Source organism: Erpetoichthys calabaricus, chromosome 7 (assembly GCF_900747795.2).
Source record: "Erpetoichthys calabaricus chromosome 7, fErpCal1.3, whole genome shotgun sequence".
Lineage (NCBI taxonomy): Eukaryota > Metazoa > Chordata > Cladistia > Polypteriformes > Polypteridae > Erpetoichthys > Erpetoichthys calabaricus.
In genome coordinates, this window is record NC_041400.2 from 151,520,336 (window position 1) to 151,542,531 (window position 22,196).

Consider the following 22,196-nt stretch of genomic DNA (forward strand, 5'->3'; position numbering starts at 1 on the left):
CCACAATATTCAATAATTAATAACAATAATGAATAATCCTCCACTCCCAGCAGCTTCGTTACCCAACCACCCAACTCCAGCTCTCCTTGCTGGGTCTTCACCAGTCCTTTTTATATTCCTTGACCCGGAAGTGCTCCTTCTCTTTTCCCGGGTCAAATGCCACATCATCAGTCCTCAAATATCCCGGAAGTACTGTGGGCTTCCGTCCTCATGACTCTGAAGTACTTCTGGGTTGTATGAAAAATAAGAGTCCCCAGGTCCTTTAGGTACTCCCCCTGGCAGCACCCACGGCACCCAACAGGGCTGCGAAAATGAACTCCATGTCCCATTATGCCCTGTGGGAATCCGGGATACATTTACTGTCCAGGGGAGCTGCCACCTAGCATCCTGGGGAGGCAGATTCCTGAAAAAGATGCCTTCTCACACTGAGGCACGTGTAAAAACACACAAAGACTTTATTTTTCTTCACGTGTGGGGCACGTCTTCCCCGTGAACCCCACAAGCAATACACAGTCCCAGAAGCACTCACAGTTCACACAAAGCACTTTCTTTTCCTCCACCACTCCTCCCTGGCAACCTTGTCCTCTTCCTCCCGATTCTGGCTCCTGAGTGGTGGTTGCTGGCCCCTTTTATAGCCCACCTGGAAGTGCTCCAGGTGCTTGATCACCTGTTTCTGATTGCACTTCGAGGAAGGGCTGCAGAGTCGTCCATGTAGGCTCAGGGACCCATGCAGCCACCCCAGATCCCAATATGACTGTGGAGAACTCCATCTCCCATGGAGCCCTGCGGGAAACTGAGGCACCATCGTCAGCCAGGAAGACTGCCACCACGTGTCACAGGGGAGGTACTGAGTAGCCCACGGTTGCTTCCCCAGAACATATGTAGAAAGGGCATCCCGGCTGGACAGCCACAATTAATAACAATATTAATACTGTAATTTGACCACTTAAAATGGTGTTTCGATGTTATTTGATTTAATTTATTGTATCTCTTTGGAAGCTTCATCGTTAATGCATGATGGTGGGTTAGTCTTGATGATGTTAACTGAGTCATAGCTGCATATATATAGATAGATAGGTGGATAAAATGTATAAATAATGAAATCATCATCAGTGCTTACTTGACAGAAATAAACCTAGTATAAGCACTCATTAGTACAGCAGAATGATGTTGCTGAATGGACAAGACTGGTTTTCTCACTGTTGATTTGATTTTTTTTAATACTGCTTAAAAACAGGAGAGAAATCAAATAAATAAACATGTTTTCACGAACTACAAAGTTCATACTGTGTGACCCAATATGATTTTAACATTATAACATTGTTTAATGACAGACACATTTGATCACAAACAACTTTTGCCTTCCACAAACACATATAATACACACAGACTGACATCACACCAGAAATGTATTTTTGGTCCCAATGGAGTACCAAGACTGCAATAATGAATTCACATGAACAAAGGTATTTTAAGTATACATTCTTTTAGTTTACTAAAGCTGTAAGGTTAGGGTAGAAACCCTCAGAGACAGAGAATCTGTAAATTACAAATGCTCAATTGTAACAACAGGTGAAAGAGTTCATATCACAGCTTAGTAGCCATATTCTGCCTATCTGACTCTCAAATACTCCTTGTTTATTTTTGTTACATTTAAGGTTAAAGTACAACTATAACTGATAGAGAATTCACATATCACAGAGTAGAACAGTGTCTCCGATATACATTTCCCCAGTCAAAGTAGTAATTGTTAAACATATATATTAATGGAAGTGTTTATTTTTAAAAAGACTTAACATACTTTGAAATACAATTAATATTTCGCAACTGAAAAAATCTCACATGGCCAAATTGAATTCAGGAGTGCTTAAAACATGTAAACCCATTAAAAATTCAACCTGCAAATTTTGTCCCCATTGTCATTTACTACTGGTATAAGGAAAAAAAAGATGCATGGACTTATTTGAAGGCCTCTTTGCTTCATTTCCATTGATACTTGTTTGTAAGTGACTATTAAATAATTGTGGTGCATATTCTATTAATTTAAAAAAGGTTTTGATAGGCTATCTTGAGAGGTGCAGAATTGGCTAAAGTCTACAAAACACTAGAGTATGGTGAGATGTGTTTTTAGGCAATATTAAATATGTAACCCCACAGACATCAATGTTGGAAGTGATGTTCATTTTAATCCATATGAATAATTAGATAAAATTGTATGTAACAACTTGACACTAGGTGAGGTAGTTTGGGAAATACCTGAGAGTCGGGTTAATTATTACAGATCGACCTGAACATTCAGTTAGATACTGTAAATATATTTTATTATAAATAAAAGTAAACTTTTATACAGTGATCTGATCCTTGTTTATAATTCTGACAATATACAGAAAAAATAATGCAGAAATAGAAAGTAACATAGTACACAGCGTAAAGTGCAGGTCAATTAAGGGTGTGTTTTAACTGGATTAAAAGTTGGGGAGGTCACAACTAGAAAGCTTGATGCAGTTTAATTATCCTTTGCTAGAGAATGCCCAGAATATTCAGAATGGAGTCGTGACTATGTGGACTTTTAAGAAATACATGCAGGAATTTAATATTTTTGCATAAACAGTGGAGATCAAGGAATGAAATAAAACAATTTGTTAAAAGTACCAGGGTGGTCCAGATCTAGTTATGCAACTGTTTGACTGACAACCATCTCTCCGCCATTTTGGAATGCAGGGGGAGTGCCGCCATCTATCGGCAACAAGAATTTTAATTGAAATCTCTATGTGCAGGGCAGGTGCTGTGAATTCTCTATGTAATAAACTTAATAAGTTATAGCGTAATGAAAATTGCATAATTAGATCTGGACCACCCTATATAGGAAATATGATTTTATGAGTTTTTGATTTAGTATTATTTCTTCAGCAAGATTGATGCTGGCTAAGACTAAAATGTGTAATTATTAGTGTAGTATTTCTACACAGAGAAAACGATAAGATACAGAAAAGAAACTTAATGTATTGTTGTTAATAGTCAAACTTTGGGAAGATTGTAAAATCTTGATGACAATATTTTGCAAAAAATAGATGTACAAGAATGGAGGAGTAATGTGGGGATGAATTTTCCATTTTAGTTTTATGCTTTTATAAAAAAAATAAATTTTTTTTTATAAAAGCATAAAAAAATAATAAAATTTTTTTTAGTCTTATAGTTCTAATAATTGGTTCTAATGTTATTCTACTTCATCAAACAATTCTAAATGTTTTTGCAATATAATTTGTACTCCGTAGAGCATTTCACAGTCTTATTGATATTTTTTGTTTGTTTATTATTTTAAAGATAATGACACAGGCATTTTTGTTTGAAGTAATCTTGTTGCACATTTGTAGTGTTAACCGTTAAAGTACTGTATCATTTAATAGCCAGCTATTTATACCTTGCCTAAGCCTTGAAGTCTTTTCAGTTTACAAACATTTCAGACTAGACTCATTCTAGAACATTGTGATTTTATGATTATGTCTTTTATACCACCGTATTTTTTGTGTTTGTGCTTCAGTTTGGGGATGGAGCATGATGGCCAAGGAAATCGCTGTGGAGATGAAACCGCAATGGGCAGTGTGATGGCACCTCTGGTGCAGGCTGCTTTTCACCGTTATCACTGGTCAAGGTGTAGTGGACAAGAGCTCAAACGATATATTCAGTGAGTTTTTTACACTACTTTTTATAATTTACTTCAGAGATTTAGTTTATCACATTCAAAGAAATCAGATTTTGGCAGTTCAGATCTTATTTATGAACAGATTTTTACCTCAAACTTATGGGTTGTTTTAGTGTTTCTGAACTTTATGTGAAGCATTGTTTATCACCTTTTAGTTCATATGACTGTCTTTTGGATGACCCTTTTGAACATGATTGGCCAAAACTGCCAGAACTCCCTGGAATTAACTATTCAATGGATGAACAATGCCGATTTGACTTTGGAGTTGGATATAAGATGTGCACAGCTGTAAGTCTTTCATTTTCACTATCATTTTCAATTGAAAGAATTTAACTATCATTAAACTCTCATTAAATTTTATGTTATTAGGTTATAGATGTCATGTCCGCCTTTCATGTCATGTAGAATCGGGTAATTAAAAAGACCACGCTTAATTGAGAAAAACAAACTGTATGTGATATTTAGTATGATGTGGAATCTGTTAAATCGTTACAGAGGGATTTAGACAGCATACAGGCTTGTGCAGATTTGTGGCAGATGAAGTTTATTGTCAGTAAATCTAAAATATTACACATAGGATGTAAAAATGTTAGGTTTGAATACACAGTGGGAGGTCTGGAAATCGAGAGTACACCTTATGAGAAGGATTTAGGAGATATGGTGGACTGTAAGCTATCGACTTCTAGACAGTGTTTAGAAACCATTAAGAAGGCAAACAGAAAGTTAGGTTATATAGCACAATGTGTAAAGTACAAAGTTCAAGGAGATTATGCTTAATGAACTGTTGAGGCCTCATCTAGAGTACCGTGTACAGTTTTGGTATCCAGGTTACAAAAAGGACTTAGCAGCGCTAGAAAAAGTCCAGCGAAGAACAGCTTGGCTCATTCTATGGCTGCAGAGAATTAATTATGAAGAAAGATTAAAAGAGCTGAGCCTTTTCAGTTTAAACAAAAAAAGATTAAGAGGTGACATGATTGAAATGTTTAAAATTATGAAGGGAATTAGTACAGTGGATCGAGACTGATATTTTAAAATGAGTTCATCAAGAACACTGGGACACAGTTGGAAACTTGTTAAGGGTAAATTTCACACAAACATTAGGAAGTTTTTCTTTACACAGAGAACCATAGACACTTGGAATAAGCTACCAAGTAGCATGGTAGACAGTAGGAATTTAATGACTTTCAAAACTTGACTTAATGTTTTTTTAGAAGAATTAAGTGGCTAGGACTGGTGAGTTTTATTGGGCTGAATGACCTGTTCTTGTGTAGACTGTTGTAATGTTCTAATGATATCTTTTATTATAATGGATATTATCAACTTTATAGTGAAAAGGATACAGTAATTACAGAAAGTATTTAAGATGGAGCAGTGACATAGATTCCCATTTCCAAACATACTGGCCTGTTACGATTAAGAAGTACTTAGTATTTCACCCTAATATCTCCAAGAATCAATGCTTAATTCCTAGCCTAGTTACTCTGTAGAGTTATCTTGTGTTTCCCTATGTCTAAATAAACTTTCTTGAGAATTCCAGTTTTCCTCAAAATGTCAGAGTTGTGCCTGTTTGGTTCATTTGTGACTGAAATGAGTAAGTGTGATCATGAAAGCATTAATGTGCTCATTTCATTTTTTGAAACCACTTTTCTGGAGAGGGTTGTGGCATCTGCAGTTCTGCCCAGACTTCCCTGTCTCTAGCTAGAGATTTCAGCTCTTCCTAGGAAATTCCCAGGCATTCTTAAGTCAGCTAAGAGATATAATCCCTCCAGCGTGTTCTGGATCCCAGTGGGATGTGACTGGAGCAGCTGTAGTGGGGGGCTGCCCGTTGCCCAGTAGGGAACATGCCCAAAATACCTCATCTGGCTCCTCTTGATGCAGGGGAGCAGTGACTGTACCCTGAGGTTCTCCTGAATCACTGAGCTTCTCACCCTATCATGAAGAGTCAGCCCAGCCACCCTGCAAAGAAACCTCATTTCTGCCATTAGTACTCGTGATACTTTCAGTCATTACCCACAGGTCATGACCACAGGTGAGGACAGGGATATAGATTGGCTTATAAACTGAGAGCCTTCTCTTTACACTCAGCTCCCGCTTTAGCACTGCTGACCAGTACAACACTCGTAGAACATCTGCCATCGCCCCAATATTCCCTTTTTCCATCACAAGAACAAGATCCCAAGTACTCAAACTCCTCCACTAATAGTAGTTGTCCCCCATCTTTTGGAGAGAGCAAACCACTCTTTTTTGACAGTGAACTATGACCTCAGACTTAGATGTGCTCATCCTCATTCCAGTCGCTTCAAACTCGGCAGTGAATCACTTGAGTGCATGCAAAATGTTCACAGTTAGATGAGGCAAAGAGGACAGCATCATCTGTGTAAAGCAGACCTGCTACCTCTAGTTTCCACTACTGGACACGTCGTTAAGTCATTCGCTGCTCCTTGATGTTCTGTCCATGAAAACCACAAATAGGAGTGCAGACAAGACACAGCCTTGGTGGAGCCTAACACCCACAGTGACCAAATTTGATTTAATGTAACATGAAGTATTCAGACACAACTGTCACTGCATTCATATAGGAATGAAAAGCACACAACGACGGGTTGGTTACCCCTGCAGTACCTTCCACAGCTCACCGTCATATGATTCCTTTCAAATCAACAAAATACATGTAGACTGGGTAACATACTTCTGGGGCTTGTGCACCTTAAGGATTTTATAAAACCTGTTAAGTTAAATTGCCATTCTGATGTGGCTTAAAATCATCTGAATATATATTTAAATGTTTTGAAGATTCCAAGTTTATTAGAATATCTTAACCTGATTCACAGATACTTTATTTCACTTTAATAATATGTCTTAATGGTTTAGTTACCATTATCATCATCATCATTAGTTTGGTGATCATTTTCTGTGTTTACCTGGTTTAACAAGTCACCCCCCCAAATCTTTTTCCTCCACTTTCCCCATTCCTGAATATCTTTTTAAGTGAGACCCATTCTTATTATATCACTACCTCCTACACTGTCTCCTTTGACCTCCCTCTACACCTCATACCTGTAACCTCAATCTTATTGCACCTCTACACCACATCTTTCACTGCCTTTTTGCTCCACATTGCCAAACCACCTTAGCCCATTTCTCCTCCATACAGCACTTCTACCCAAAGTCTTTCTCTTACCCCATCTAAATGGTTTAATAATATTTTTAAATGTTTCAGGATGTTTTTTAACTCATTTAGGGAGTTAATTTGGCCTATCATATGTGTAGATCGTTTATCTATAACAGCCAGTTTTTATTGTTTTGAATGGCAAGAAAATTCTTCAAGAATGAAATTCCATTTCATACCAAAAGGAAAGCCAACAGTTTATCCAGTTTTTTTCTCATTACGTTATAATACATTAAGTGTCTGTTGCACCTGGCGCCTTACTCGCGCAGTTTGTGCTTAGTAATCAGTTACACTTGAGACCACTGATACAGGTGTTTTTCATGTTTAGACAACTTAGAATCAAATTACACTACAATGTAATTAGCTTTTAAATATGTGCTTTTTAATTATTTATGTGTCATCAGTCTAGTTCATTATCCAGTGTTTACTAAACATAACATACCTTCAGGGACACCTTATAATAAAACACTAAAATAAAGCTAAATATACTTGATGATCACAAAGTCTTCAAAAAAATACCAGCTCTACTAAAACACAGTTAATGTTTTTAAATACCAGATCATTTGTAAAACAAAACATTTTTTCTTTAAGGATGAGGCAGTAGGGTGTAGCAGATGATAGCTTTGTTGCTTTTCAGCGCTTGGGACACAGGTTCAAAACAGTAGCTTTGCAGATACACTGCAGTAGGCCTTTATCCATCCAAAATGTATTCCTGTCAGAGTTCACACATTTGCAAAGATTAAAATTTGGAATACTAGCCCAAAGCGGGCGGCACGGGGGCGCAGTGGGTAGCGCTGCTGCCTCGCAGTTGGGAGATCTGGGGACCTGGGTTTGATTCCCGGGTCCTCCCTATGTGGAGTTTGCATGTTCTCCCCGTGTCTCCGTGGGTTTCCTCCGGGCGCTCCGGTTTCCTCCCACAGTCCAAAGACATGCAGGTTAGGTGGATTGGCGATTCTAAATTGGCCCTAGTGTGTGCTTGGTGTGTTTGTGTGTGTCCTGCGGTGGGTTGGCACCCTGCCCAGGATTGTTTCCTGCCTTGGGCCCTGTGTTGGCTGGGATTGGCTCCAGCAGACCCCCGTGACCCTGTGTTTGGATTCAGCGGGTTGGAAAATGGATGGATGGATGGATACTAGCCCAAAGCAGCAAGAAAAAATGTGCGAAACCTTTGGAAATAACTATATGTATAAATTTGTCTTAAAATATGGTCTGATATTCATCTAAGTTGCATAAATTAACAAATACAATATGATTTAACTAATAACACACACATTATTGTGTTGCACTTGTGCACTTTAAAACCATTATTCAAACATTCACAATATAATTATGAAAAATTATGTGAACACCCTAGACTAGAATTGTAAATCCTGAAGTTGAGTCAATGAAATGAAATCGGAGGTGTAATTTATGGTTAATATGACACATAAAACATTTTCAAACATCTTGAGTGTTTTATTCACAAGAATATTTCACAAAAAAAGAGATATATGCTTAAGAATTGTTGTTTACATAAAGCTGGAAAACTTTACAAAGTAATTTCAAACAGTTATGATATTCATCAGTCCATAGTTAGACAAACTGTGGTCAAATGGAGATGATTTAGTGCTGTAGCTACTCTCCATAGAAATGGGCACCCAGCCAAGATGGCTTGAAAGGCACAATACAGAATGCTAAATGAGGTGAAGAAGCTAAACAGCTAAAGACCCACTTAAAAGAATCATTGGAAGAAGTTAGTACAGGGATTGGCCACTAGCAGCTGTTTAAGCACATGGCTGCGGCTCTTCTCAGAGCAATAGATGCATTCACATTTTCAAGTTTTAAGATATTATTCGTAACGATTTATTTATGGGTTAATATTATTATTTTTCATTTAGATATTTCTTTAGCTATATGTGAATCAGGTAGTCAATTGCATGCCTGTGTCGTGTGATGGACCATCTGAGATTACGTCTTCATTCAAATGATACGCTGTCCAGAGTTTTCTTTAGTACTCGAGATTGGATGCACGCTTCAACGTTTATTGGGATTCCTAATTCTTTCATATACTTTTTGGGGTAAATCGCCACTATGCCGTATGTATTTGTGGTCTTCAAAATTTATATCTTTACAAGTGGAACTAGAGAACCTGGAAAGAGAAAAGTCGACTTTAGACATGAATCACAAATGGACGGAACTTTCCATCTGTCAAAAGGAGGACCCACTGATTTTCAAAATGTGTAACAGCTTCTAGATTATTATTGTCAACACAAAGTAGTATCATATGGAATTTTGATAATTTTTGGGTCCACTTATTATTGTGAGCAGTCGTTCTCCAACATGAATGATATCAAAATCTAGCTGAGAAGTCAGCTTAATGATGTAAGGTTGGAATTCTGTTTGAAGTTGAAGACTTCCAACTAATCACCGAACATAAAACAACTCAATGCAGAAATGCAGTGTCAAAAGTCTCATTACATTGTTTTTCTTTTTTTTCATACTGAGGTCTCATATTGCGTTAAAAATTGCATCTCAAACCACCTTCTATATTCATTGTGGCTCTTTCTAAATCTCGGGCGAAACATTTCTATATATATAAAATCCAACATCTGTCTGTCTGTGTGCCTGTCTGTATGTCTGTCCGCTTTTCACCAGAGAACTACCTAATGGATTTTTTTTATAATTTGCTTGAACATTCTGGTTGATTTAGTGACTTCTCTCATCGCGCTAACTATCATAGTTCAGCAGCGGCAGCAATTTATTAGCAATTTATTGGGGGGGGGGGGGGAAGGTGGGACCTCAGGAGTAGGGAGCCGGGTGAGGCAATCCTCACTCACACTTCAGCCTCCTTTTGAGTCAGTATACCTGTTGCCACATATTTGAGTGTACCTTGCCTCCGCTTACCTAGTGATACCTGTTTGTTCTGCAGACATCATCTAGAGATTGCTAATGCGTAGTGTTGGACGTTTTTGAGAGAGAGATCACAGCTACGTGTGTTTTAGAGGGTAGCTGCTTATTGGCAGAAATATCATGACCACATGCTCTTCTCCCCATGTGAGGAACACTGTCCCACCAGAGTTGAACACAATCAGATACAGTGCCAACAGAGATATCTTGCGAACTTTTTACATTTTTGGCAAAGTGATCACAACTACATTGATACTATTCACTTATCAAGAAAAAAAAATATACTGCGACGTCAAAGTTTTTCAATTGGATGTTCACTTACACCCTGCGGTGGGCTGGTGCCCTGCCCAGGGTTTGTTTCCTGCCTTGCACCCTGTGTTGCCTGGGATTGGCTCCAGCGGAACCCCGTGACCCTGTAGTTAGGATATAGCGGGTTGAAAATTGGATGGATGGATGGATATATGTTCACTTACTGATGCAAAGAGAAAGCATTTATTTAGACAAAGAGAAACCTCAGAAGAGCAAACTCCTCACCGGATCAACAACGGGACGCATTTCAGCGAGAGTATGTGTCAACTGAAGAGCGGGCATCACACCTCAGGGCTAATCGAGAGAGGAATATTTCTCACAGAGAATGTGAGACGTCTGAAGAGCGTGCATTGCATCTCAGGGCGGATCAACAGTGGCACTCCTGTCATAGAGAACATGAGATGTCTGAAGAGCATGCATCGCACCACACGGCTGATCAGACTTTGTCCGTCATCCCAAGAGCAACTCATGCCAACAAGGTGGATATGTGCCTTAATTCTGGAGTGAAGTCGCCAAGCTATCACTGACCCTCAATATGTGCACCTTTTTGTTGGTTAGTAGCACAAGATTTTTCCAGCTACTACTACTACACGGGTGGAGCTGTGGGGGACAGCTAGTTTAGAATAAAATCGGCCTTTTCTTCAAAATGTTGCTGACCCCTGGGTTAGTATCTCTGTTCATGAGTCAACCTTACACAAAATTTTGAACAGGCATAGTGTCCATGGCAGGACATCAAAAACGAAGCCACTGCTCTCAAAAAAAAAAGAAAATTTGTTGCATGCCTAAAGTTTGCCAAAGACTAGTTTGATACTCCACAGTGTTATTGGGAAAATGTTTTGTGAACTGACGAAACTAAAATTGAATTGTTTGAGAAGAATAGGCAATAATACATATGGGATAAAAAGGGCACAGCATAGTAACATTAATATATCCCAATGATGACATACGATGGGGGGACCATTTTGATTTGGGGCACTAAATGAACCCTTGGATTTAGTAACTGGTTGAACGTCCTAAGACGCTTGTCCATTTACTCCCATAAATATCTCTACCATTTCCCCTTTATGTTCTTACCTTACATTCAGATTGTGTTGGCTGTTCCAATTACTCCTCATTTTGTTAAGTTTTTGTAGTTTTGCAGTGTTTTCTCTGTGTGGATATGTGCCTTCAGTGTGGCTTGAGTAAGACTGGGGAAGAGTGTTGTTAGCTAGAACAAGCAATGTTGAATGCCATCAGGGAGCAGGGTGTGACTCGTCACTGTGAGCAGTGCCTCAGGAATAAAAGCTTAGGGGCCCTCTGCTGAATACAGAGAGTGAGTAATCTGTTTCTGTGAAGAGTGATTGACCCTCAGGTGGAGAAAGTAAGACCATGGGTGGCTTTCAAGAGAACATTGACCATGTTCCTCAGTCCAGCTTTTTAAAGGCTACTAAGGGCTCAAGAATGCAGGAATGCATCACCTGCTACAGGAAGTGCTATTGTGTTGTCCCTGTATCCAAATTGGGCCCCTCTGATCCCATAACTAATTATGGAACTTGGACCAGTTTAGTCTTTAAATCTGCCATAGGCAAAATTGTGAATTAAGTTTAAAATGGAGGCAGAAGCAAAAGTTTTCTAGTTGGAGAAAGGTAGAAAAAAAGTAATAGGAGATGGGAGACGGGCCATGGTGAAGAAGTGTATATGTAAGTTGACAATCCAAATCACTGTGATTCTTCTTTATTATTATGTTATACTAAATGAATTCTACATTTTGTGGCCAAGTATTATTTTTTTTTCTAGTTGTTTATTTCATATAGCACCTTTTATTACGAAGTGACTTGCATAGGACCACACACAGAGCCATAAATGAAATCTGAGCTTCACTGTTTGTGTTTATTCACAGCTCATCTATGGAACAGTGCCACAATTAATTGAAGAAATTCAGTAAGCAGATCCTCTCAAAAGCTAACATATTTGTAACATTTGAAATTATTTTGAAATGGGAGCAAAAGCATTGCAATTTAGTCTAATACACAAACATTCTTATGGAAAGAGACAAAAAGCAACGGATGGGTTTTATATGACTAGACGATTTAGTAACTTCACATTTGGTTTCAAAGAAAATGTCATGTTGGCACTTTATTTCACTGTCATGCTGTTACATTTTTTTCTAGGAATCCAGTCGTATTATTTCAACTTTTTTTGTTTTTCTTTTCTTGTTTCTATATTTATATATATATATATTGTATGTTGTCTTTATTACTTTTTGTATCATACCTGGGTTCACTCAATGAAATTTGGCTGTTTAGAAGGTTGTTTAGAATTAGCAAACATACAAACAAATAGAAATTAACGAGTAGTGTTCATGGTGCTCGCCAACTAATCTTGTTACAGTTGCCAAAACCCCTGATCTTGGTGCACTGTGTGCATACAGCATACTATACCTTTGACACATCTTTTCCTTTGAACAGGAATCCAATGTGACTTAGCTATAAACAGTATTCTTAGGGTTGAATCACATTTTTGGTAGTTGGTCTAACACACAGGCTGCAGTACTGATGATACTTAAATGTGAGTGTAGTTGTGTGCCATTTATTTCTAAGGTAACCAATGACTTGCATGAATCAGTGTTTTTCTTTGGATGGCTTTATATATGATGTGACACTTGGCCACAGTTTCCATAGCAACATACACTGCAGGCAGGTGCAAATTGTACCACATTTGTAAGTTCTTATCTGGAGCACACTTATTAAAAAAAAAACAACTTGGTGTATCTGAGATGCCTCCTTTGAATAAATGAAATGTGTTACTGTTGCCTAGTACATATATTTATGTCCAGCCGTGGAGCACATCTTTTACTTTTCATTATGTGAATCTCAGACATTGCTAAAGGCATTCACATTCATTGCCAACCTTCACGTTTATAAAAAAAAATCTTAACACATTTGATCATTCAGAAGTCATTGTTAGGCTTCTGTGCCTCCAAAAGACTAACCTGGTCACAAGATGCTGCTTTGTTATGCTGTTATCTATTATCAAAATGCACCTTTAATGTCTTTGCATAATACCGTCCCAGATTGTGTTGGAACACTCCCTGAATTTGTAAAATGTTAGTTTAATGTGAGAAACTAGCCATTATTGGAGAAAAAAGTCCAACAGATGTGTTTACAAAGTGAGTTTACAAAACTTGTGTGTGGTTTAGCTTGAAGAAAATGATTTGGGTTCCTAATATAATACTTTTACAGCTTTCAATAGTACCTGGAATAATTCATCAATCCATCCATTTCTTCAAAAACCTTAATCTAATTGTAGAATGTCAGAATACCCAAAAAGTGATTGGTACACAGCAGCGACCATTCCCAGTGCCAGTAATCAAAGAGCACACAAACACGCACAAACACTCATACAGGACCAATTAAAATTCTGTAATCAACTTAATTAGCACCTCTTTGGGATTTGAGAGTAATATCACATTAACCTAAGAAAAACAATGTGCAGCTCACCATGTAATGCATATGTCTTTGTACATGACATTTGGTATGGGCAGTTGTGGACCACTGGGGAGCATACTGTACAGCTGCCCTAATCTCGACACAGACAGGCAGGACACGAGTTCCAGTCCAGCGCACACGTTTATTTACAGCTGCAGAGCGCTTTTCTCTGCTACCCATAACACAGTACATAAAGCACAGCTCTCTTCTTTCTCTTCCTCTCTTTGTTCTTCCCCTCCACTCCTCCAGGCAAGCTTCATCCACCTCCTCCCAATTCTTGCTCCCCAAATAGAGTGAGGCTGCTCCTTTTATTCAGCTCCTGGGAGTGCTCAAGGTGGCTCAACAGTACTACCTGGAATCACTCCCAGGTGTGGTGGAAGTCCACTATAGCAGGCATGTCAAACATGCGGCCCGCAACAGAAATCTGTGTGGCCCACATCACAGATCCTAGTTAGCACTAAACTTGTACAAAATGATTACTATCATTTGTGATTGAATCATTCTGCATCTTCGGCGTTACTTATTGACTTTTCTTACTTCCGCCTTCTGACAAAAATGCATTTCCCCATGGCATTACGATACCAGAAACGTCATCTGTTAGTATAGTTGCAGCTGCGGCGTCAGCTCCTTGATACCCTAGGCATGATACTGACTCACGAGCATTGAACAAAGTTAATGAGCCGCGACGTCGCAACTGAAGTGCTAGGCTGCAGCAGCCTGGAAGGCTACACTACTGTCTGGGCTGCTGAGACTGGCCACTGGGCAGAACTGACCATCACGAGTAGTAATGGCTCGCATATTTTCATGTTTTTTTTGCTCTAGTTTTATGTAATTTAGTGCTAGTACTGTAACAAACAGTTAGTGCAGACTACAGCTGAAGATCTGAAGTGGACGCGAGAAGTTGGTGAGTTGTTTATTAACAAATTTTTGTGATTTTGAGGTTGTATAATTAGTGCAGGTCAGGGGGCTTTTTGCCTATAGGCTTATTTTACAATATAAACTTTGAAGTAAGCTTAGTAAAATAAAATTTGATTTTTGGAGGATTTGTTTTCCAACTTGAATTACTGAGCAATGAATTCAGTGAGCGTTTTTGTGATTTCAGTTTATACGAACAGGACTTTGTGCTGTTTACGTCACCATACTCTTATAACGTTGAGAATGTGCCTGAGAATATCCAAATGGAATTGATTGAAGTGCAGTCAGATTCTATTCTGAAGGCAAAATACAACAAAGTTGGTGTGCCAGGCTTGTATGCTTACCTGCCACCCTCGTATGTGCAGATCCGTAAGTTGGCATTGAGAGTACTGTCTATGTTCAGAAGCGCTTACTTTTGTGAGCAATTATTTTCGTTAATGAAAGCTACCAAAACCCCACATTGCTCAAGACTTACTGTCGAGCACCTTTCATCCCTCATAAAAGTTGCAGCTGCACAAGATTTCAAGCCTGATATTGACGAACTGGTTACTAACAAGAGATGCCGAGTGTCAGGACAAAAGAAATACTGTAGATCTCAGACTGTAAGACTCCTATAATAGGACCTAGCTAAGAGGCTAAGACTCTAATTGTATGCTGTTGTACGGAGATTATATGGAAATAAATTGCTTTTCTTTAAACTTTAAGTGTTACATTTTTTTAAAGTTTTCAGTATTGGAAAGAAAGCTACAGTAACTTTGCATAACAGTATAATAGTATTTGTTACAGTGCGGCCCACTGATGCATGTATGGCAGTCGAAGCGGCCCACCAATTGTAGTGAGTTTGACATGCCTGCACTATAGGGTTCTGCAGCTCCCTCTGGCAGCCCCCATGGAACCCAACAGGGCTGTACCAAACTCCTGAGCCTTGTGAGGCAGAGCGTCCTGTTCTTCTGGATGGGGAGTCGATCTCATCTAGACCACGGTTCCATCCCGGAAAACAAAGACAAAAGAGGGGACGGGAAGGTGCCACACCAACGCCCTCTCCAGGCATCTATGGAGACCCTAACAGGACAGCGCCTCCACCCGTGGCCAACTCAGTGGCACTCATAACATTGCAGCTCCCCACCTCACGTCCATGCGCTCTCGGCCTGGAAACACTGCAGGAACACCCACTCTGCCTTATGTCCATTTGAGGTCGGGCTGTCCCTCTGCCATCATAGCACATAGGCTCACGTGTTGCACTGTTTGGAGACCCAGTTTTTCCCTTCCAGGTCCTCCTTATACTCAGGAGAGCAGCAACAGTCTGAGTCTCTCTGGCATGCACTCTTTTCGACTTGGACTTGGTGACCTCCATCGAATAGGGTGGGGTGCTCACCAGTCACTCACCAGTACCACCTCATGAAGTTGAATGAAGAGTCCTGCGCCGTGTCACCTGAGCCATTTGTGCGCTACCTTCAGTGGCACCTCGGCTATCCTATCCACCATTTCAACCGCCTGCCTGTAAAAGAGACTGTATGGGTCGGAGAACAATCTCCAGCTCCCGTACAGCCAAAAGCAGTTTATCAGTCTCGGGCTGCGGTGGAGTCAGACTTCCCTCGTTCTTGTCTGTTGACCGGAAGCCATTAAGCATGTACATCCATGGGAATGGACATTCGTCAGCCCAGCTTGCAGCCAACAATCCACAGGGATTCCGACACACACCAACCATTCCCTTACCTGCCTCATGGAGGGCAGTCCAGCCCTCCACCACCCTGTCCTCCCTTGAATGAGTCCCAGTGCAGACAGGAGAGTCGAGGTGATCGTCCTCCAATGTTTGCCTTTTGGAGAACGGTGGGCTTGGGTCGTCTTTAGTCGTCTCCAACGTCATGTTGCCATTGCTCCACAGATCGGCGTGTTTAGGCCAGAAAAGCAGATCCACTCTTTCTCTGTCTATGAGGCAAGTGTACAAGACCGAGAAACAACTTTCCCCAGGCAATCCTTCCTGGGACCCCACACCTACCTCTAGGATCCTGTGGTCTGGAACACATCTTCTCTGGCTGGCCTCCTCTTCTGTCACGCTGACCCGGGTACTGCTTACAGTGGCAGGCAGTTGGACAATCGCTGTTTTTGGGCCCCGCCTCGGCTTTTTCTTCCCCAAAGTATTTTTTTCTAAAAGTTAATCTAAATGTAGGTAAACAGTACTGCCTGGTAAAATAACTTAAAATTGTAAAATAATTATCCTGAGCCTAAAGTCAAATAATGTAATTGCTGTGCAATATCAATTAATCACATCTCATTGGTGAATTTATAAGTTACTAACTTTCTCTGAGGGGAAAAAAATAATGATTAAAATAAGGAAAATAGAATAACAGAACAGGTGAATTTGCTGGGACTCCATTGGTAATTAACATTTATTTGTTGATTGATGTGGAGGGAAAAGAGCAAGCACACTGTCAGCTTTATGTTTTCTTTATTTGTAGTAGTGCTGAATTCTTTGGGTGTTTCCATCCAGGTTCAAAAATGGATAGGTGAGGCAGGATGAAGGGGTTTAAAGGCTGTCCTGGTGGGCAGAGACAGGTGAGGGTCACATGTCTTGCTTAAGTACCCCTCTTCTGTGCACCCTTTAAATCAGCCCTCTAAAAACAAGAAGTAGTGTGAATGAGAGGAAAAAGACATCTGTCTGCTATTTTAAATTGTTAATTTTCACATAAAGAAATCTACTTTGGGCGGCACGGTGGCGCAGTGGGTAGCGCTGCTGCCTCGCAGTTGAGAGATCTGGGGACCTGGGTTCGCTTCCCGGGTCCTCCCTGCGTGGAGTTTGCATGTTCTCCCCGTGTCTGCGTGGGTTTCCTCCGGGTGCTCCGGTTTCCTCCCACAGTCCAAAGACATGCAGGTTAGGTGGATTGGCGATTCTAAATTGGCCCTAGTGTTTGCTTGGTGTGTGGGTGTGTTTGTGTGTGTCCTGCGGTGGGTTGGCACCCTGCCCTGGATTGGTTCCTGCCTTGTGCCCTGTGTTGGCTGGGATTGTCTCCAGCAGACCCCCGTGACCCTGTGTTCGGATTCAGCAGGTTGGGAAATGGATGGATGGATGGAAATCTACTTTATACAATTATTTACTGTTGCCATTATGAAATGTTAATGTAATTCCTTTCATTCACTTTTGTTCAGCACTGAAGGTTCATTGACTGAGTTTCCCTCCTGCTTGTTCAGTACAAAGTTTTTGTTTCTTTCATGGCCAAATTGGACACACAAAAGTATTTTAACCTTTTTCTTTGTTCCAAAAATGCAATATGGTTGATCCAGTAAGAAAGTTTATGCAGTAGTTTGTTCATTGTTTATTTTTATTGTTTTTTTTTTCTTTTCTTTAAAGTTTCGTACTTTTGATCCTTGCAAGCAGCTCTGGTGTAGTCACCCTGATAATCCATACTTCTGTAAGACAAAGAAAGGTCCACCTCTGGACGGGACTGAATGTGCACCTGGAAAAGTAAGTCTCTTCTCTTAGTCTAGTTATAATAATTTATTATTGATCTCTTTTTCATAAATTTTGCAAATGACATTTTTGACTTTTAGTGGTGTTATAAAGGTCACTGTATGTGGAAAAATGCAAACCAAATGAGACAGGATGGAAGTTGGGGAACCTGGACTAAGTTTGGAACTTGTTCTCGTAGCTGTGGAATAGGAGTACGATTTAGAACTCGTCAGTGCAACAATCCATCGTAAGCTGCTTTTAATATAATTCTTTTCTTTTCTTTCCTTATTATTTTCTTTTCTTAAATAATTAGCAGAATATGTAAGATTTGATGGTGGCACAGTGGTTAGCATTCATACATTATGGATCCAATATCCTGAGTTCAAATCCTGTGCCTGGTCACTCTTAGTGTCGGACTTTGTGTGTTCTCCCTATTTGTGTGTGGGTTTTTCCCCAGGTCCTATTATTATCCTTTCAAATTCTGAATTTGTCCATTGCAGTTTTCTGAATGACTTCAAATTGGTCTCTTATGGTTGTGTGCATGTATGGGTCCTGTGTCAAACTGGTTATATGTCCAGGGGTAGTTCCTGACTTGTACCTGAAGCTGTCTGGAGGGGCTCCAGCCCCTTATGACTCTGATTTTAATTAAGCAGATGTAATGTGTTTAATTCATTTATCTGCCATTTTTATTTTGTTCTTTTTCACATACTCAGGTTAATATAGTAAGCATTTTTATTTAATAAGGTTAGTATCAGAGACTTGCATAAAGAGATGGCTACAGTACCTCAGGCCCCTTACCATCAAAGTCCAAACCCCCTCCCCTATCCCCCAGTTAAGCTAAGTGCCCTCGTTTCAAATTAGTTCCAGTTAGGCATTTTTGTTGTAAGAAATAGAGAAAAAGCAGCTATAATCAGCATGCTTTGTTAAAGCTAGATATTCTACTGTTTTGTATCTCATATGGAAATAAAGTGTAGTCTTTGATAATTCTTGCCATTAATTACAATATATATATATATATATATATATATATATATATATATATATATATATATATATATATATATATATATATATATATATATATAATTGAAATCTGTGTACTGGTTGTGTTAATTTGTATTATGTTATGATGTGGAAAGAAGCTATGTCTGCTCACAAGCTACCATTCATATGCAACCAAGCAAATCTTAGTAAAAGTGCATGTGAATCTGTGAGAGCGCATCTGTGTATCTGTTCTGTCTAAGAGGAGAACAGAGGGAGCAGTTTTAGTTTTGGGTTTCTGATGTTGTCAGTACCATTCACACTCAGGTGGCTGAGGTATACTGACAGTGCTGAGACTATTTCATTCTGCATACACTTACCCAAACAATGGTGCCTAAGCTGTGCTGGGTTTGATGTGAATTTGCTGTTTCCAGTACTATTTCAATTGCTGAAAATTTCTGTCACATTCAATGTGTCAATAGCTAAAAGTGCTAAAAGAATTTTTTTTCTAAACTCTGTTCATGCAAGTCCAAACTCAGAAATGTATGTGTACAAGGACACCTCTTTGGGCAGATTCTTCTGAGAAAGAAATACAGTAACTATAAACAAAGAGGAAGTCACAATAATCTGTCAAAACCTGTGATCCAAAAGGGTGAATTTGCTATAAACCCCAAAATCAAACAAAATCTAGAAACCAGAAGAGTATTATGATGTTTGTTTTCTTTTTTTTAATGAGAGATCTTAATATATAGTATATATAAAATCATTTTACGTTGATAATTTTACTCTTCCTTGCTGGAATCCTAGTGGTGATCTGTGGTACCACATAACCAATTATAGTGCCTTCCTAAATATTTGGCTGTATGGAGGGGAAAGAAAAATTTGATTTGATGTGCTGTGACGTAAATGTAAAGGGAATTCTTTTATGTGTATCTTGTTTAGATGTGTTATATTAGGAAAATAAAGCATATGCAGAGTATAGCAAGTGTAGTGTCTTTCCAATAATGTAACATAATCTGCAATTATTGAAAAAATATTATTTACTAAGGTTATGAATATTACATCCAAGTTAAATCTAACTGCGGTGTGAAATTGTCCAGGATTGAAATGTAACAAATTGTATGCCCTTTTGAACCACTGTCCACCAAAAGCTCTGTGTATGTCACTGGTTAGTGCTATTCATCTTTGCATATTAACTACCAGTAATACATTCTTTTTTTTTTTGCCTATGGCAGACCATCAAATGGTGGAAGTGACTGTCCTGGGTTAAACTATGAGTATCAGCTTTGCAATACCGATGAATGTCCAAAACACTTTGAAGATTTCAGGGCACAGCAGTGCCAGCAGAGAAATTCCTACTTTGAGTATCAGAATATGAAACATCACTGGCTCCCTTATGAACATCCAGATTGTAAGTGCAAGTGTGTATCTGCATTCACATTGTACTATATTTTCGAAATGGTAAAATTGCCTGTGCTCACTTTTTGTAATATTGTAAAACCTATTTTTGCACCTTAGATTTTATTAGGATATTATTATACAAATTAGAAAATGTATGGTTGCCATAACATTCAGATGCCTTTGGGGACTAAGTAAACTGATATGATATTTTTTGGTTACTTCATTAATGAGTCGGCTATCAAATTTTTGTAAATAGTTTTGTAACAATGTCAAACATTAGTAACCGACTACATTAAATACCTGTTACTTAAGAGCAGTTTGCAATATCATGTCATGAAAAATGGACCACAAATACGTTTATGGTGGCTGAATGGCTTTCATACACAGCAGATTCAAGTGATATTAAAACAGCATCAATTGATGTGCTGTTCATAGTTGTGAAAGGTCCAAGCCCTGTATTTTTTTTTTTTTAAAAAACAAAAGCAGTACAAAAATGGTAAAAACTCCAACAACCACCCAACGAGTATTTAGTGCAATAAATACAACCCCTGTTTCTGAACCTGAGCAACAAAATCACACTACTCAATTACTTCCTAGATGCTAACACTGAATTGAAAACACACCCTAATATATTGGTCAATAGTCCTTCATTCAATTCGAAAGTGTGACCCTATGTGTTATTGTACTACTTTTACTTCCATTTTCCAGAGGTACTTATTTACCAATGTTTTAGCGAAAGATGCGTGCCTTTTGCATGTAGAGAGCATATGACTGAATGACTTGATATGTGGATTATGCAACATGAGTAACAAAAGATTTTTTATAGACATTTTAAAAAATTGTTTGCTGTTGCCGAGCCTTGGTCACCATAGGCTCCCATTTTATTAGAAACATTATCTCCATACTCTATAAAAACATGAGATTCAATTTTTGGTTATTAGCACAAAATACATGAGGTAAATAACATATTAAAAAAATATCATTTGTACAGAATATTCAAAAAATATCATTTGTGCAGAGTATTCCTTTACAAAGCCTAGTCTGTTTTTTGTGTGTTATGGCATATTTTTAAAATTATAATAGTCTTTATTTTTTCATAAAATCTGTAATATGGGTTCACTTACCAGTCAACTGTTAAATCAAAAGTCATCATTTTAGAAAAAAAAGACAGTTTTTTGTTGTTAAACTCAGCTGAAATGTTTTCTAGTGAATTAATAGTGAATATTGCGTATTCAGTAATCTTACAGTATATCAAAAATATATATATTAAATAGCATCTTTTTACATGTCGTAGAATAAGCATCAACTGCAGGAATTTATGATGACTTTGATTTGTATATTATATATGCCTTTGGCAAAATGTTTAAAAATAAAGTTTGTGAAAAAAATAGGTTGCGTGTCTGTTTACACTAGGCCTTTAAGTGTCTATGTGTTTCATTATGGGCAGTCATGCATGAAATTGCTACAATGTCCAGAACTAACATTATTAAACTATAAAATTAAAGCTGCCATCAGATGAATCACTTCTAATTACAGATTGTAAAGTAAAGACAAGTTAAAAGAATGCCTTATTGGATTGCAATTAGCTAACCCATTAATCAGGATTCTGAAAATGACCCCTGGAATTATAAGCATTGTGAACTACTTGCAAAATATTAACATCAGCTGTACTACAGAGTGTAGTAGAATATCAGTAGGGATAATGAGGGATGTTTTCTCATCTCTATAAGTGAAATGACTGAGTTTAACATTATTTGATTAATCCAGATGTTTATCATCTCATTATGTAGCAAGCTCAAAGCATACCATATACATCAGTACTAATATTTTTATTACTTTTATTGTATGATTAAATCTACAAGAAACCTCACACAGTGCTGAAACCGAGTTTAAACTATACACTACTCTAAGACAGCCATT

The 22,196-nt window shown here is 38.5% G+C and overlaps 1 protein-coding gene across 1 annotated transcript in view; it reads left to right on the forward strand.

The window, feature by feature from the left end:
* Positions 1-22,196, forward strand: part of adamts3 (ADAM metallopeptidase with thrombospondin type 1 motif, 3) — a 324,662-nt gene that overhangs the window by 216,654 nt on the left and 85,812 nt on the right. The window contains 5 exon segments of the mRNA XM_028805559.2: positions 3,542-3,685; positions 3,859-3,991; positions 17,796-17,909; positions 17,996-18,141; positions 20,111-20,286. Of these exon segments, the coding sequence (XP_028661392.2) occupies positions 3,542-3,685; positions 3,859-3,991; positions 17,796-17,909; positions 17,996-18,141; positions 20,111-20,286 (713 nt within the window).